The sequence below is a fragment of the Protopterus annectens genome, chromosome 5.part1, assembly GCF_019279795.1.
Source record: "Protopterus annectens isolate FY-2018-M chromosome 5.part1, PAN1.0, whole genome shotgun sequence".
NCBI classification, from domain to species: domain Eukaryota; kingdom Metazoa; phylum Chordata; order Ceratodontiformes; family Protopteridae; genus Protopterus; species Protopterus annectens.
In genome coordinates this window covers 364,219,164-364,236,415 of record NC_056736.1, presented here as the reverse complement: position 1 = coordinate 364,236,415, position 17,252 = coordinate 364,219,164, and the positions used below count along the sequence as shown (strand labels likewise).

At 38.7% G+C, this 17,252-nt stretch overlaps 1 protein-coding gene across 1 annotated transcript in view; it reads left to right on the top strand.

Moving 5' to 3' along the window:
• The window catches only part of RNF121 (ring finger protein 121), a 658,308-nt gene that overhangs the window by 221,736 nt on the left and 419,320 nt on the right, over positions 1–17,252 (top strand). The window contains exon 6 of the mRNA XM_044073037.1: positions 7,545–7,665. Within this exon, the coding sequence (XP_043928972.1) occupies positions 7,545–7,665 (121 nt within the window). The remainder of the gene's footprint in view (positions 1–7,544; positions 7,666–17,252) is intronic.

Below are 17,252 nucleotides of genomic sequence, written 5' to 3'. Positions count from 1 at the left end.
TTTCCCATTCCATTCTGCATGGCAAAATCCACCTCAGAATGTCAAGGCTCCTTCTACCAGAGAAGATGTTCTTCGTCTTCCCTTGCTGCAGTCCTGAACATTGGGTAGTCCCCAGCCGGCCCGAATACCATACCAGACCAGAGAGGGCGTACGCATTCAGCGCTTTAGACTGACGCTGGCCACGCCAGGGTACTGCGCAATGACGCATGCCCAGGCAGATACTTTACTGTTACAGGATGTGCCCTCTCAGGAACTGAGGATTTTTCATTTTCAGAGACTCTTCACTCATGCGGAGCACTAAATGGGAAGGCCAGATTAGATGACTCTCAGGACACCTTCTACAGCATCTGGAATATGTCATAGCAGCTAAGATGCCAGCCCAGGGTATTGACTGAACAAAATAAAGTCCAGTCTACCTCAAGACAAAGACATGTGCTTTCTGGGTGTGACTGAATACAGCACAGCATGGCCTTTTTTTAACCCTCGACAAGCAAAAGAAGTCTGTCACTTTCTTTCCATCATCTCTCTCATCAGTCCGTTGAGACTGCAACACAGTCCTTCAAGCATTAGGGGTTCATGGCATCTATCTTTCTGCTCTGGTGCCAAACTGCATAAACTGCATATGAGGAAGCTGCAATGGTATCTCACAAAATGTATGGACACTGCACACATTGCTCGTCAAATAATAGAGCTCATCTAAATGGAAAGTGGATAAAAGACAAGTGGCCTGCCAGACTACAGCATCTACATATCAACATGAAATGAGATGTTAGCAGCAGTTTGCATTGATTGTATTTCAGAAATTGACAGTGTCATGGGGAACCCAGACATAGATCTGTGAGCTCCTACTCCTGCTTGGGATCTCAATTTTTAACATTATCACCTGCCTATATACTCTAAGACTAGAGCTGGTTTTGCACAGCTGTTTTTACAAGGCATGTTGTCAGCTCCCTTTATCTTCCCCTGTGTTGTTCCAGGTGGGTGTGTAGGTGAGTTTACATGCTTATATTTTTTGTATATATTACTGTATATATATTGTATGTTTGGTTGTATGGTAGGTACAAAACTGTACTTTACCACATCTGGAATTTTCTAGAAAATATTACTACAGAAATGAGCTTATGAAGAGTATAATACAATGGTACTGTTTTACCTTAACAGTAGTTGATAGACTACTATTGCAGTACTAGTCTCTCCCTCCATCCCTATCATTATTCCCTTCCTTGCCAAGAATGGAGCATCCTGCTTTTCTGATATGCCTTTGCTCTAACTTCAGGCTGCAGCCTACCTGTTTAGGGTATGAAAGCTGTGTTTTGGCACGTCTGTACATGCATCCTATGCTACCATTTTCTCTCATGTTGAGGACAGATGTATTGCATGTGAGGAAGGAACCTGAAGCTTTGTAGACTGTCAAGATGAATGTAATCCTTCGCAGAACATGTCCCATGTGTAATGGCTACTGCAACAGTGATCTGTTTGACTAGCCACTATTATGGTAAGTAAACTATGCAAATCTACTTTCTTTTGTTCCTTTCTGTTTTTTAACCGTAGTGCTTTAAGACTTCATTCTCCAACCATCTCCGTTCTGCAAGACATGTCCTGCATTATTGTGAATACCAGCAGCCGAATCAATAAACTTAAACAGCTTAGAACACAACTAAGAGAGAAAACTCTTGATTTAGTATCAGTCACAAAATCCTGGGTAAAAGATTCCACACTGGAAAACGTATTCTTCCTAGTTACAAGTATTGTGTAGTACTGTATGCATGTGTGGATGGATAGATGAATGCATCTTTTACTTGTGTTTTTCTTTATGAACTGGGTTAAACTGATCCAAATAAAAAATGTTCAAGTTCAGCCTGGGATTACAACAGCTCAATTCAAAGAATTATTGTAGCTGTTTATAAAGTGTTTGGGAGACCGAATATTAAGTAGACATCACGTATGTCAGATGATCATACATAATATGAGCAGTGTTACTGTTTACAGTATGTAGAATTGTCACAGTTTTAAGGAAAGAATAGAATGGTGATTAATAATGAAGTTCTGGCAAATGGTTAGGAGGTAGAACTCTGTTGCTCCATAAGCACTACTTAACTTTCATTCGTAGATGTTGCCACATTTGATAATTACCATTCACCCATTTAATTGCATGTTAACATCTCTCACTCTTTCTCTCTGTCTCTCAAAAATCTCAGTTCTTCATCTTGACAGGTACAGAGCAAAAGAAAAAAAAAAAGGTCTTTTAAAGCGAAGACTAAAATAAGTCTTTTCAATGTGAAACAGCCGGCTGTTCCACATTGAACAGAAGTGGCTCCACTTTGGGATTTGTGATTGGCTGGTATGCCAGTATAAGAGCCAATCAAAAGTCACAAAGTGGAGCCTCTTCTGTTCAGTGCAGGACAGCCCACTGTTCTGCATTGAATAGAAGTGGTTCTGCTTTGCAATATTTGGCTTGTATGAGCCAATCAAAAATTGCAAAGCAGAGACACTTCTGTTCAATGCAGCACAGCAGGTTTGCTAACTTCAACCAGGATTTTAAGAGGCAGTGCGAGACTCTGGATTGGGCTGCTGAACTTGAGACAGTCCCACTGAAATAGGGACGTCTGGCAACCCTGTTATAGCTCTTCCATTCAGCATATTTCCTCCTCACTCATGAAATCATTGAATTCTATTTCCACAAAAAAGCAAGTTATTTTCCTTGGTGATATTAATATCAACCTCCTAAGCAGTGAAATCACAGGCCATCTTGCTGACTTTGTGCTAGTAAAAATGATGGAAGAGTCCTCTAGGCCTAATTTCAAATCTAGTAACCAGCCCCTTTTTCATTTTATTTTCACAGATAACACAGACTCATTTATGTTGTTCAGGTTAACTCTACATCAGAATTTCTGTGTATTTTTCCATACTGACCTGTATCAACACTACCTTCAGATCACTGACAGATTCAGAGCCTAGCTGCATACCATCACCTTGATTTTAGTCTTCCCATCCAATTATGTGTACCATCAACTGAATTTCAGTCTTCCGATCTAATTATGTGAACTTGTCTGTTTTCTTGCTTGCTTCTGTGCACTTAGTTCAGAATCCATGTTTTACTTAGTCTGTACCTGGTGGTGTAGATGGATAAAGCTTTTGACTGGCTTAGGTGATCAGAGTTCAGTTAGCAGTTTGGGCACTTGGTGGAGTTATCTGGGGAAGATGGTTCTACCCATCTGGGTGGAAGGTGAAGCAGGATGCATTTTGTCACAGTCCCTCTGAGAGATGCTGTCATTTGTGTTGGCCTTCTGCTCTGGCAGATGTTTTGCCCATCAAGTATTGTCTGGTGGTCTCCCTAATTAGCAAGTATGTGAGACTATGCTGTTGTGGAGAATGCATTGTGGTTTCCCACTTCATCTGCTTGCCTTTGGGGTGTGGCTAGTCATAGCCGAGATGCCAGTGAGACAGAAACAATAATTCCAGCTGCTGTCCTGCATGGTTGTTGTGATTCCTCATGACAGAGGAACTAATGGAATCAAGTCCAGTTGAGAGAGGCTTCAAGGGCAGGATACAATGGGGGAAAAAGAGTATAGGGAAAAACACTTTTATAAGACAACCCAATAGTAAAGGGTTAACTAAAAAACTCAAAACCTTGCTTAAACTGCGAGAGAACCTGGGCCAGCTGGAAGCATGACCTTGCAAGGATACCAGAAACCTTTTTTAACTTCAGCAGGAACCTTACCAAAACAAATTGATGTCATAAAACAAGTTTTCCACAACTCCACAAAAAATCCTTATTTTTCAGCCATTCCAGAAGCTCATGGAAAGAAGTTTAACTTTCTTACCAATAGATCCAAAAAAACCTCCTTCCTTTCTGACATAACCTCCTTCTCCACTTCCAGTGGCCCTGCCTCTGTCCAGGATTTCATTATAAAGTTTCTGATCTCTATATTCCCTTGTCTACCTTAAGATTCTTTCCTACCATTAACCCACCCCACTTATCCCTTAATTTTTACTTTCAACCATACAGGCTTTGTGACATTGAAGACATAGTTGGTAAAAATCCTACAGAGAAAAAAAATCTGTTTTGACTAGTCTTTTACATTGGTGTATTTAAACTACACAATAACCATATAAGTCTACTGTGTCACTCATGTCATCCCACAAGTCTGTAAATGCGCTGCCAAACACCACTACCTGAGACACCCTCACCTAAATCACCCTCAGAGTTCTCTCCCATTTCTGTCCTTCCAGCCTTAGTAAAAATGTTTGAAAGTTTCACTCACTCCCCAGTCACTTTATTTGTTAAAAAGGTAAACCATCTCAGAGCACAAATTTGGCATTTGGGCTGGTAGAAGCACTATAACTGCCTTTTGGAATCTCATTGATGACATACTGTTTAATATGGTCAGTCAACCTTACTGTGTCAGTCTTTATCTACCTCACCAAAGCCTTTGAACTAGCTGCCATCCTGTATTGATGAAATTTGTTTTTTAATGTCTGACTCAGTTGTAGAGCCTACAAATTATTTTCAGATTTCCTATCAGACTGTTCAGAATCAGTCATGTTTTGACCACTGCCGTCTTTCACTGTGGTGCCACTCTGTCATCTGTACTTGCCCCCATTGATGTTTCTGTAAATAGGCTTCTGCAGACCTGGCCAAAATCTGAACTGTCCTGTAAACAAATGATGCAGTCATTTGCTAGTTTAATCCTCCCCCTCCATTATGCAACTGGAATTGGATCTTTCAGTTGTCTCCATTTGACTCCAAAGAAACACACTTCTACTTAACCCTAAAAACAAAACTATGTCTGCTGTTTAATACCAATCAAAAGCTGAAATCCACCCTATACATCTGGTATGTAAAAGACCTATCCAGAGCACCATTTGATACAAACACACCTTAATGGAAGTATCTGAGCTTTAGGCTAGACAAGACCTTACCCTTTGGACATTGTCAAACCAAAGCAAAAATCAACAAACTCCTTTTCTGGTCATGGAAAATCTTTCCTCCCTTGTCCCACAGAGGTTGTCGGCTATTAGCAAAGAATCCTGCTCTGTTTGCATACAGCCTTCCATTTGTGGCAACTGCCTCTAAAACCACCCTCCAAAAGAATATCCCGATCTGATGTCAATTTTCATTCTGTCCTCAACTTGTGGGTTGAGATCTGATCACACAGATCCAACTCAACTGTTGCAAAAGCTCATGGCAACCAGAAAGCTCGCGAGCTACTCCATTACCCACAGAGGACCAACCCAAAGTACCTCAGATCTCGTTTGCTGCTTGAAAGTGAAAGACATGATGCCAGCTTCTCTCGAGCAGCTAAGTGTTATTTTTTCAAACAATTCTAATTTTTCAATCTAATTTTCCTTCCTACATATCTAAATTCTTATAAATCTGTTCGTCTCTCTATTGTTTCTCTATCGTTAGTTTCCCTTACCTTTTCGTACTTTTGTACTCCATATACTATTGTTAGTATATTTTTCTAATAATCTACATTTACTGTAGTTCTTAAATACAAATACCATTGTTGGTATTCTTCCTTTCCTCTATTCTTTGTTAAAATTAATAATCTTTTGTTTAGCTTATTGTAGAGTGTGGTATATATTTTTGCTGTGGCTGACAAAGATAGCGGCTCAGCTGGGTTTAAGAAATATGAAGTGTGGACCAAAAAATTCCATTTTTGGATGCCCCCACACTGTACTGTTTAGGTCCACTCCATCTGCAGGAAAACTGTACTGTCATGCTTTCAACCCAAGAGTTCTGGTTGAACGTAAGAACAAGCTGATTCTGAAGTGGTTACTTCCCTCTTCCTTTAGTGAGGCATTATCTGGAGCTTCCCCCCTCTACAAGTACTTCGACAGCTTCTGAATATTCAGACAGATCTAAGAGGTGTTTATCAGATCAGAAATCTTCCTTGGTTCTTTGGCCCCTTAAGTTTTTTTTTTTTTTTTTGTCATCTGATCTGACTTCACCCTCTAATTCTAAAATAATCTGCAGTACCAGAGTTTCTTCCCACTTGGTTCTTCAGGCTGTAGGATCAATGGCAGCGGCAATAACTCTAGTGCTGTTAGCCAGGTTTTACATGAGGATTCTACAATGGATGCTAGTCACACAATGGTCAATACTTTATCAAGCTGTGTCAACCCTGATGCGTATTACTCAGGTTTGCAGGAGAGATTTCAGGTGGTGGATTCCATCAGAGTAGGTTCTGCAAGGCCATCTGTTCATTCCCCCTCAGCCCAAGGCCATAGTGACCATGGACGCTCCCCAGTTAGAGTGGGGGGCCATTACCTGGGGAAGACAGTCCAAGGTACTTTGTCTCCCGAAAGAGGCCAATGTGCATATCAATGTCCTAGAGATGAGCAGTGCTTTTAGCATTGCAGGCCTTTTAATGCACTCTCCCCTTGGGGGGATGGTTGCAGTTCAAACGGACATATCAGTGTGGTACATCAACAAACAATCCTATCCCTTTATGTCGAGAAGCACTCATAGTGTGGCGGTCTCATCCAGCCAGTTTCTCACTGCAACGCACATTCTGGGAAAGTCCAGTATGATAGCAGACAAGCTGAGCAGGTGCTTTCTTCTACCTCATTAATGATCTGTCAACAAGATTATGGCAGAGATGATTTTCGTCAGTGGAGCCAGCCTTGCTGCAATCTTTTTTTGTTTCTCCCCTAAACAGCAAATACAGCAGCAAGTTACTTTGCCCTGATCCCCCCACTGGGGGAGCCACCGAGGGATGCTGTATTTCACGATTGGACCTCCAGCCCACTTTATGCCTACCCACCAACCCCACTAATTTCCAAATTCCTGCAGAACGCTACCATATTGAAGAGCAAAGTTATCCTCACTGCACCTTTTTGGCCTTGGCAGATTTGGTTTCCCTTCCTTTGGCCTCACTTACTCCACCCACAGTGGATTCTGGATCCATCTCCATACCTCCTGTCGCATCTGACAGGCATGATCCATCCAGACCTATCTAATCTCAGGCTGACTGCTTAGCTTTTTTTTTTCCAGTTCCATTAATAGCCAGACAACCTGTGCTCTCCTGTCAAGTCAGTAATATTTTTATTTTCCCGTAAATCATCTGCACATAAATTCTGTGTTGCAACCAGGCAATGTCTGAAATCAGTCTTTTGAGATTAGTGCAGCAACCTGGTTAAATTAAAATAAAATAATTCATAGCTTAGCATGTACGATATTCATGGCAACTCGTAGTTACTCTTTTAATCCTACTTAAATGGTTGTTAACCTATTAGACATCAGAGTTGCACTGGCTGGGCTGAGGGCTCCTAAGGTTAACTGGGGAAGAGGGCACCTTAACAGCTGTAAAGAGTATCAGAATAAATATGGGTTTAGTATGTGAAGAATGCTATTCATTAGAAACATTGCCGTAATGTAGGGCTACTATTTTAGGAGAACTCCATGGTAGAAGCAATTTTTGTATGTATGTAATCTTATTTTCATTTATTTTGAGCCTCACAGCACAGCTTTCATTTTGTTTGCAGATATGAACTTTTTAACTTCAAATGGCTAAAACAAGTGTTTTTCTCTTTTGCAGGATAAAACCAGAAGATGGAATGGACTTTGGTGTAACACTCCTATTTTATGGCCTTTATTATGGAGTTCTAGGCCGTGATTTTGCAGAAATGTGTGCTGATTATATGGCATCCACTATTGGGGTGAGTAAACACTGTAGTACAACTTTTTTTGAAGACACACACACCATCTTCACAGGCTGGTACAAACTTTATCTACCAGATTTATGAAAGACAATGGTTTGATTCTGCTCACAGTCATTTAAATGTTCAGTTGTCTGTATGAAAATATGCTTTGTAAATCTACCTTTTTTCATGAAAATGGTAAATTGCAAATATTTACCATTTTTGCACATACGTAACACATCTCTTGATATTTACTAAGTAAAGCTGCATTCAGACAAGACCTCTTTCAGCTGGCATGTCATCTCAACAGCTGAGCTGTGTCTACTTTAAGAATATTCACTTTTCAGAACATGTCGGACCTTGAAGTTTATTTTTTCAGACATGTAGCTTACAGATAATTCTTTTCCATGCCACTGTGTAGTTCTTAAGAAGGTGCCAATACCTGCATTCGTTAAGTCATCACTATTTGGTCTGTGCCAGCATTTCTTAGCCTGAGCCTTAGAAAGTACACTTGCTAGCAGTTCCAAATTTATTTCCACCAATTAAAAATTTGAAGATCATCTGCATCTGTTTCATGAAAGCGCCTACATTCTGTATTGAAGTAAAAATAGTTTCTAAAACTACCAAATTTATCTGGATATGGAAATGTTTGCAATACAAAAAAGGGGGGGGGGTAGAAAAGAGGATTAGTAATGAAGTTGAAAAAATAGAAGCTGAAGCAATGGATTACTTGTGAAGTGAAGGATTTATTGTAGAAAATCCAACTCTGGTAACGTCACTGCATGATGGAACAGTGAAAAATTAAGAGGAAATAGGTGGAATGTGAAGTATCTGATCAGGTGCTACATAAAGATCCTCTGGAGCCTTAAGCAGGAAACCAGTATAAAAGTTCAGTTGAAGTTGCAGCAGCAAAGGAAGGAACAGGAAATATTGGCAACTGTGACGCAGTCAATGTTGTGGAGTGATAGACCAGTGAGTTTCCATATGATGACACAGGATGCAGTTGAAGAAAATATTTCACAGGAAGATATTCTGAAACTTTATGTAGAATTACCACAGGAAACTGAGAACAAAGAATATGCCTTCAGTTTAGAAGAAAATGATCCAAGGGAAACGTTTGATTTAGTAAACATGAATAGACATGAAGATCGATGAAATAGATTACAGAAAGTGAATAAGACCCAAAGTGTTAGAAGTCTGATAAAACAAATGAGCAGAGTAATCAAGACTATTAACAGAAATTCATGTGACACAACAGAAGTAAATAGGATATATTACTGTGCAGCTAAATTAATAGTCTTGCCACAGAAATACAGGACAGTAAGGGAAAGGAAAAGAAAAAATCCAATGCCATCATAAAAGTATTGCATAGAGAACTAAAAAGCAGTTAAGACCAGACATGTCATAGAAGAGGGAACAGATAAAAAAATACTTAGAAAGATGATAAAAGCAATGTGCAGCATTAGAACAGACCAGGATCTTGCATGCACCATTGCAAATGAACTAAGAATATTGGCACAGGTAGAAAAACTTAGAAGATATGCAGATGAATGTAAAGGAAAAATATAAAATAAGTAATCTGTGGATGATCCAAAAAAGTTTGAGAATTGGGTAACGAAGCAAAAGGGATAGAAATACCACCCAAAAGATGAAATATGCACATTTTGGAGATATAGCTATAAATACTCCGTGGCACATAATAAAGATGCTGAATGAATAGAAGAAATAAAAGAAACAGTAAAAAGTTCAAATGTACAAAATATGAAATTGGGTGACGTTCGAAAGACATGCGTAGAATGGGCGTGCCTTCGTTGAAGTTTGGGCATCGAGCTGGCACCTCGGCACCCATAAAAAATGTACTGCCAATCATTAGTGGACCGGAGTTCCGCTGTGGCAACCCCTAACTGGGAAAATCCGAAAGAAGAACAAGAGCAGCGAGAGAAATTGAAACAAAATTAAGAAAAGCTCCTAAATGGAAAACCGCAGGCCCAGATGCAATTTATGGCTAAAAGTATTAGCATTTTTACAAAAAGCTTTAGCCCCGAGTACTTGGATGCACACCCCGAACAGTCACCAACCTGGTTAACGGAAAAAACAATATTCAACAAGGGTAAACGTGCAAGACATTCTAAAATCTGTAGACCAATAACTTGCCTTTTGACAACATATAAACTACACTGGAATTGATGCCAACAGTGTTTGAGTTTTCTTCTAAATGAATATAATCATGGCAATAGAACAAAAGGGTGACAAAAGAAAGTCATATGGAGCAAAGGATAGTTTGTTAAATAGTCGTAATGGAGAATTGTAAAAAGGAGAATCTAAGTATGGCATGGATAGATTACAAAAAAGCATTTGACAACATCCCACATTCCGGGATAAAGGAGGCCTTACAAATGTACAAGGTACACCCTGCATTGATCGATTACATTACAGTGACCACAAAACAGTGGCAAACCAGTTTGCAGCTAAGCCATGATAGAGGACAAATCATTATCCCAGGGATAAAAATTCAAAGGGGGGTATTCCAGGGTGATTCTTTGTCACCATTCCTCTTTTGTCTTGCCCTTGACCCATTAAGCTCTCTACTTAACAGGTTAGATTATGGTTACAGTTTGACTCCCAGAAAATAGCAAAGTGTAAAGACTTCTTATGTTTTTGTGGATGATTTAAAACTGTATAGTTGATCAGATGAACTGAATTTGCAACTGGAAGTGGTCAAAGCTTTCTCTGATTTATATAAGAATCTCATTCTGTTTTGATAAATGCGCAAAAGTAACATTTAAAGTAGGAGAGCTACAGTATAAAGAAAATATTAGTTTGGGACATGAATGTGATATAAAGGAACTTGAGCAGGTGGGAGTGTATAAAGATTTGGAAATTGATGAAGGATTAACAATATTGCATGAACAGATATGAACAAATCTCCATAAGGAGTTTTGTAGAAGACTAAAATTTATATTTTTTTAAATACCCTCTTTTAAATATCATAGTTTTCTCAATAAACTATCTTATCATTTTCTTTACTCACTAACTAGTATTAACTTGCATGATGACATGCATCTCAGTCTTAGTCCTTTCACTCCTCATTCACCACACGTTTCCCAGCAGCTCAACAACAACCACCCTATCTTACCACCAGATACCAAATCTAACAATTCTGATTTACTCCTCATCAATGTTAACATAAGAAGCATTCTGAGTAAACTTCATGACTTTCATGCTGCTATTGCTTTATACTCCCCTGATATTGCCATTGTAACTGCAACCTGGCTCAAACCATATATTAATAACCACGAGATCTTGCCTACTGCCTACAGCATCATTCAACATGATAGAAAAGTGAAACATGGTGGTGGGGTTGCCATCTTTTTCAAAGACACCCTTAAACTAGAGCAAATTAACTGCTCCCTCCCAGAACTCCCTAACATTGAACTAATACTTGTATGCCTCATTAACACCCACTAAACCCTAAACATCCTAACGTACATCCCTCCTGGCAACAGTCTGACAATAATAGAAAACCTCTTGTTCTGGATATCTTTCAACTTCACTCAAGAAACCATAGTTCTTGGTGATTTCAATCCTGACTGGCATAGGTGTTCATCTAATAAGGCATCTAACTTTCAGTCTTTATAGTTTCACCCAAATTAATCAATCTCCTACCCGTTTTGATAAACATTCTAACAAGCAGTATATCCTTGACTGGATTCTCATCAATAAATTTGTCTTTTCTCATATAGCTGGTTGCCTGCCTGACACACTTTGTGATCATTTACCTACTTTCATCCTAAGAAATAAATTCCATAACCCCAGCAATATTACCTTTAAACTTCTCTGTAACATGAGAAACCTTTCTCCTTTATTTAACACCCTTCTTAAACAATATGATAGGAAACTTCTAAAAATTCTCCAACTTGACTTAGCAGCCCAATACTTCAATAATGCTTTTTAAAATATTTTTTTTAACAGTATGGCTCCCTTCAGAAAACTTTGCACCAAATCTAAATGCACACCCTGCTAACATCGTGACAAAGCCTGGTCTACCTACCACTTTTTAATAATATTTCTGACCTCCTAGCATACAAACAACTTCGAAACCTAGCCAAGAAACAGAGTATTCTTGATAAGAAGTCCTTCTTCCTCATATCCCAACAAGAATACATACATAACCCCCAAAAATTCTGGCAAAGCATTAATCACCTCCTGAAACCTGGTAAACCTTCCACCCCCCCACTACCTGTAATACTACAGATACCTTGTCACACAATTCAACTCCCATTTCATCAACTCTATTGAATCCCTATTACAATATAAGCAAATCAGACCATACCTAATCCCAATAATTCCCCAAACCCTTTCACATTCCTAACTGTCCAAACTAGCTCTATCAAAATGCTTTTCACCAAGCTTAAACCCTCCTCTCCTTCTGTTGATATCTTCTCCCAGATGAATTGTTAAAACTAGCTGCTTCAGCTATCTGCTTCCCTGTTTCCATACGAATTGATCGTTCCATCTCTGCGAGCTGTGCCCCCTTGGAAAATCTCTCACATTATACCACTCCATAAAGGTGGCCATTCTACCAACCATTCCAACTGTCGTCCAATTGCTCTTCTGTCTCCCCTAGCCAAAATCTTAGAAAAATGCACCACTGCCAACTCCCTGATTATTTAATGAATAACAGTGTTTTCCAATTTGCAGCATGGATTCCCGCCCAAGCACAGTACCAGTACTGCCTTGATTAGTTTTACTGATACTGTTAACCTCCTTTAAAAACAAATGCCTCTTTGTCTCTTCAGTCTTTCTGGACAAGTCTAAAACCTTTGACACTGTATCTCACCAAAAACTCCTCTAACTTGCTGTATATAACCTTAGTTCCACATCCCTTCACTGCTTTCGTAGCTACCTCTCCAATAGACAAACTACCAAATGGGTTACTAACCTCTCCCCTCTCTTCCCTATCTCAGTAGGCATACCTCAAGTATTTTAGGGCCCCCTTCTTTTTTCCATATTTACTAATACCCTGCATACCACTACTAAGTTTACTACCATTATCCAATATGCAGATGACACCTCCCTCATCTGTTCAGCTCTCACCTCCCTTTGAACTCCAAGAAAAAACACAAAAATCTCTGCATGACATGGAAACCTACCTGGCAGATAATGAACTCACTCTCAATCCTAAAAATAAACTCATGGTATTGTCCAAAAACAGGTAATCATCTAAGTACCCTTCATGTACCTTCTATTCTTCAAATCAAACTCCTATTGAACCACTAGATAACACCACACTTCTTGGTGTCACACTAGACAATCAAGTAAAATTTGACAAACACATAGCAATAACTATAAAAAAAAGTTCATATAAAATTAGGTCAACTCTATCAAGCCAAATCCTATCTCACAGATGGCTGTAGACTAGCTTCAGCCAGATCATTTCTTCTCTCCACTGTACTAACTTACAAAAGGTTGACTCGCTCAACTTGAGTCATGCTATAGTAAAATAGCCAAATTTGCAGCTAACTTAACCTATAGGGAGCACCATTCTTTTGCCCTAAAAAGCTCAACTGGATTGAACTACCCAATTTTGCTACAACTAAACCAACTCCCCTTTGCCCACAACATTTTTTTATAAAACTGATTCCTGTCCAGCTATAATAGACTTAATTCAGTCTAATGCTAACCTTAGAGACCTTCGATCCTCTGATAAACTTCTGTTAAAAGTTACTAAATCTACAAACAATTTTGGTGACTCACTGTATTCTAACAAAATTTCCAGGTTTTGGAACCATTTGCCTCAGTATTTGATCAAACTTAAAAACACCACCATTTTCTAGCAAAGCCTCAGGCAATACCTCACCAACCATTGGATCTGTCCATGCACTAATCCTGACTAGTGTCCTTACTTCTCAACTATTTCAGACTCTTTATAATTGTATTTTATTATCATTCGTCTCTCACTACCAATCTTTAATATACTCCAGGTGCAGGGTTTCTTTTTTCCAGCTGTTGCTCTGGCTAGTATTACACTTGCTATTTTCCATCTACCATACTTGTGTTTCGGTACACAGTTACGTTAGTTTTTTATTTAAATAGTTTTTTGTAACCTTGTATTTTTTTTCTTTGTTGTATTTACCTTGTTTAACTTCCTGCTTCTTATTTATTGTGTATAACTTTGTGTTTAGAAGTTGTAAGTCGTTTTATTACTTTGTTTTACTTGTGAAGCTTTTCTCCCTGGGACTCAACTAAAAATGGGCTTTCAACCCAGTTGGACATTAACCGGTAACAAATGTAAATAAATAAATATTGAAAGCAGGCCTGACATCTAGGAACAAAGTCTAAGATGTAAACCAATTTACTCTTCCTGTTCTAACTTAGTTTTGGGGGTGATTGGCCTAAAAAAGTACTGGATCATTTGGACAGGAATACTAGAAAAATGTTTCATGCTTACCAGATGATATATAAAAATCAGTGTATACCAAGATTATATATTCCTTGTCCTGAAAGAGGGATGGGCCTCCTCAAAATTGTGTATAGATCTGCAGTTATAGGACTGCATCCATATCTGCTGACCTCATCAAATCCAAACATAGTGAAAGTTTTGAAACATGAAGAGAACAAGTCTAAGATTACTTCCCTACTTAGTTTATCAGAAGCATATTGGTGTCAAGTGGAAATGGAAACCAAACCAGAAGTAGACAAAAATCAGGCAGTAAATGAATATGTTAAAAAACTAAAGAATATAAGGGGAAGGATCGAATGAGAAGACAAGGAATGTGGAAAAGGCATAAATATAGTTGCAAGTACAGAAAACTCCTGGAACAACCTCATGTTTATCAGAATTTGACACAGGATTGGTTAATGAGAGGTAGATTTAAACCAAAAGATGAAAGGTTAATATTGGTGGCCCAGGATAGTGGAGTATTTACACATTGGTTTACAAAGCCCATTGAGCATATGGGAGAAATGGACAGATACAGGTTCTGTAAAATAGAACTGGAAACATTCTTACATATTATTGCTGAGTGTGATATACTAGTGGCAGAGGGCCTGTATATTGAAAGGCATAATGTGGCAAGATTGTTGCACTGGGGATTGAGTAAACATTACAATATTGAAGTATCTGAGAAGCATTGAAAATAATGAGCCACAGAGCATTACAGCGAATGATGTTTATATCACATGGGATTGCCCAATACCAACAGTTCAAACAATAGATACAAGAAAACCAAATATACTAGTCCTTGAAAAGAAAACAAAAGTAGCATTGATAGTTTTGAAATTGCTACACCCATTGATTAGTGTCTTACAGAGAGAAACGGTCATAAAATACCAGGATTTGCAGGCAGAAATGAGGGCAGTGTGGACGAAGGATACCCAGACAGTTTCGGTAGCAGTAGGAGCAATGAGTCTCATAAAGAATTTACAGTCTTATTTAGATGTGCTACAGCTACATGCAACTCTGTATGATTTGCAAAAGGGTCAATTCTGGGCACATTGCGGGTGCTGAGAGGAGCACTTTCGGCTAACATCAAAGATTGAAACAAAACTAATTTCACAAACTTGAATAATACTTTGATTTATCACAAACTTGAATCATACTTTGATTTAGAGACCTAAAAGACTTGAAAGAATTAAATCAAGCTAGCACATCATTACAAGAGCTGAAAAACAAATCTTGCAAAATGATTTTGCTAAACTTTAACAGGCTACTGTAAAAAAGCAATGTTTAAACTCCAAGTCCACAGTGATGCTACTTGGTACAGCCAAAAAGCTCATTCATACCCATCAGTTAAAAATTGATCCATTAGGAGATGCACTCCAACTTTTATCTAGCGGAGATATTTAGTAGTTGCCCTAGGTCAGAATCTCTTATCTGCCCTCATAAAAACTCCCTTATAAAGTCCTAACTCAGTTAAGGTAAAAACAATATTGCATATAAAAACTCCCACTTGATTCTTTTTTGGACGGGGAAGCCATTGCCCTCAATGTCCTCCTTCCCAGTCTTGAGCACTCCTCCTCATTCTTTACAGTCCCCCCAAAACATGGATTTCTTTAAAAAAAATCTGAAAACAAAATACTTGGGTTTATTCCCCTATGTCCCAATAGTGAGCACCATTGCTTAACCATTAGCAAAACAAAATTGTTCCCAGTCCCAGCTGGGGCCTCGTTTCTACTAAACATTTTAGCCATCAAACTGATTATCATTACTGCCCTCCACTACTAAACAATCCGTCTAAAATTTAGATTTAACCCCTTCCCCTCAAAGAACTCTGGATGGAAACCCACCCCCCCCCCAAAAAAAAAAACAAAATCTGCACTTTTAGGAAAATATAAAAATGTAAACGCACTTTTTTAGTGTAGACACGCTTTTATTTTCCGCTTTCATCCAAACAAGGACTTCTTCAGAATAAATCAACTGTAAAACCTTAAACTATTTAAAACAAAAGCAACTAATCACAATCATTAACTTATAATGTAATACGATAATTGCACTATTTTAAAGTCGCATACTAAATTAAACTTAATCACTTTTAAATAACTTTAATCTTCTCCCTTTAAAAAAAAAAAAAAAAACATTTAATGTTAACATTTTTATTAAGGCCAGGTGCCTTGTCTGCCCCAAGTTTAAGTTGCCACAATATTTCTTTATGTTCCACTTTGTTCTTAGTCTCTCCCCTCTCCAGTCCAAGGGAATTGTTTCTATAATAGTGAAAAGAAACAACTTAAACTTAATACAAGTCTGTGAATGCTTATACGAAGCATTGGTTTCATCCTTAGATTTTATAGCTTAAAGATATTCTTTTAATCCTTACGTCTAAGCTCCTAGTAGTCATGCCTGTGTAATAACATTACAACTGGAGCATAAATCAACATATACACATGTAGGCTAGACTTGGATAGACGTGACTTAACTGATAGTGGGGCTTATTTTTATTTTTGCTCAGTCTGTTCAACTGGCCTCATTATATAGTGTCTTTAGATCTGTTGTGGCTCTTTCACTGCAGGCCCAGCACATTATCCCTTTTGCCAGTGGTCTCTACTCCTTTACAGACTCTCTAGAATTTGGACTTCCTCAAAGTGTCTGCTTAAGACAGCACCTAGAACTTGGAACCCCCTGTAGAGGACCCAGATGCTGAGGCAGAGGGTAGCTAGCTGTTCCTGGATAATCTGAAATTCTCAAGAGTTTTGCCAAAGTAGGTTGGACTGGCTATCTGAAATAATCTTCTTGCAGCACAGTTAGCAGAATGCCTACAGTTTTGTACTCCATCCTCCTGTGTGGTCCTTTCTTTAGAGAAGTTTGAATTTTAGGCAGAGACTCCTAAATAAGAGGTCAGTATCTTCATTTCCTCTCCATTGGATTTTGTCAGAGCACCACACTCCTACACCTGACAAGGAATACAATAATGTGTACAGGTGTTGTAAGTGGGTTTTCATTTCTACCAGATGTTCTTCGTTTCACTGTTGCAGTCATTACATTTGGGTTATCTGCTTGCAGTAGCTCTGTCGGCCTGATTAACAAAGTCTTGGGTCCTGCGTCGGTTGCTGTCCCTTCTTCCATACAGTCAGGTCATCAGGGGTATAAAACATGCAGCCAATGCCAT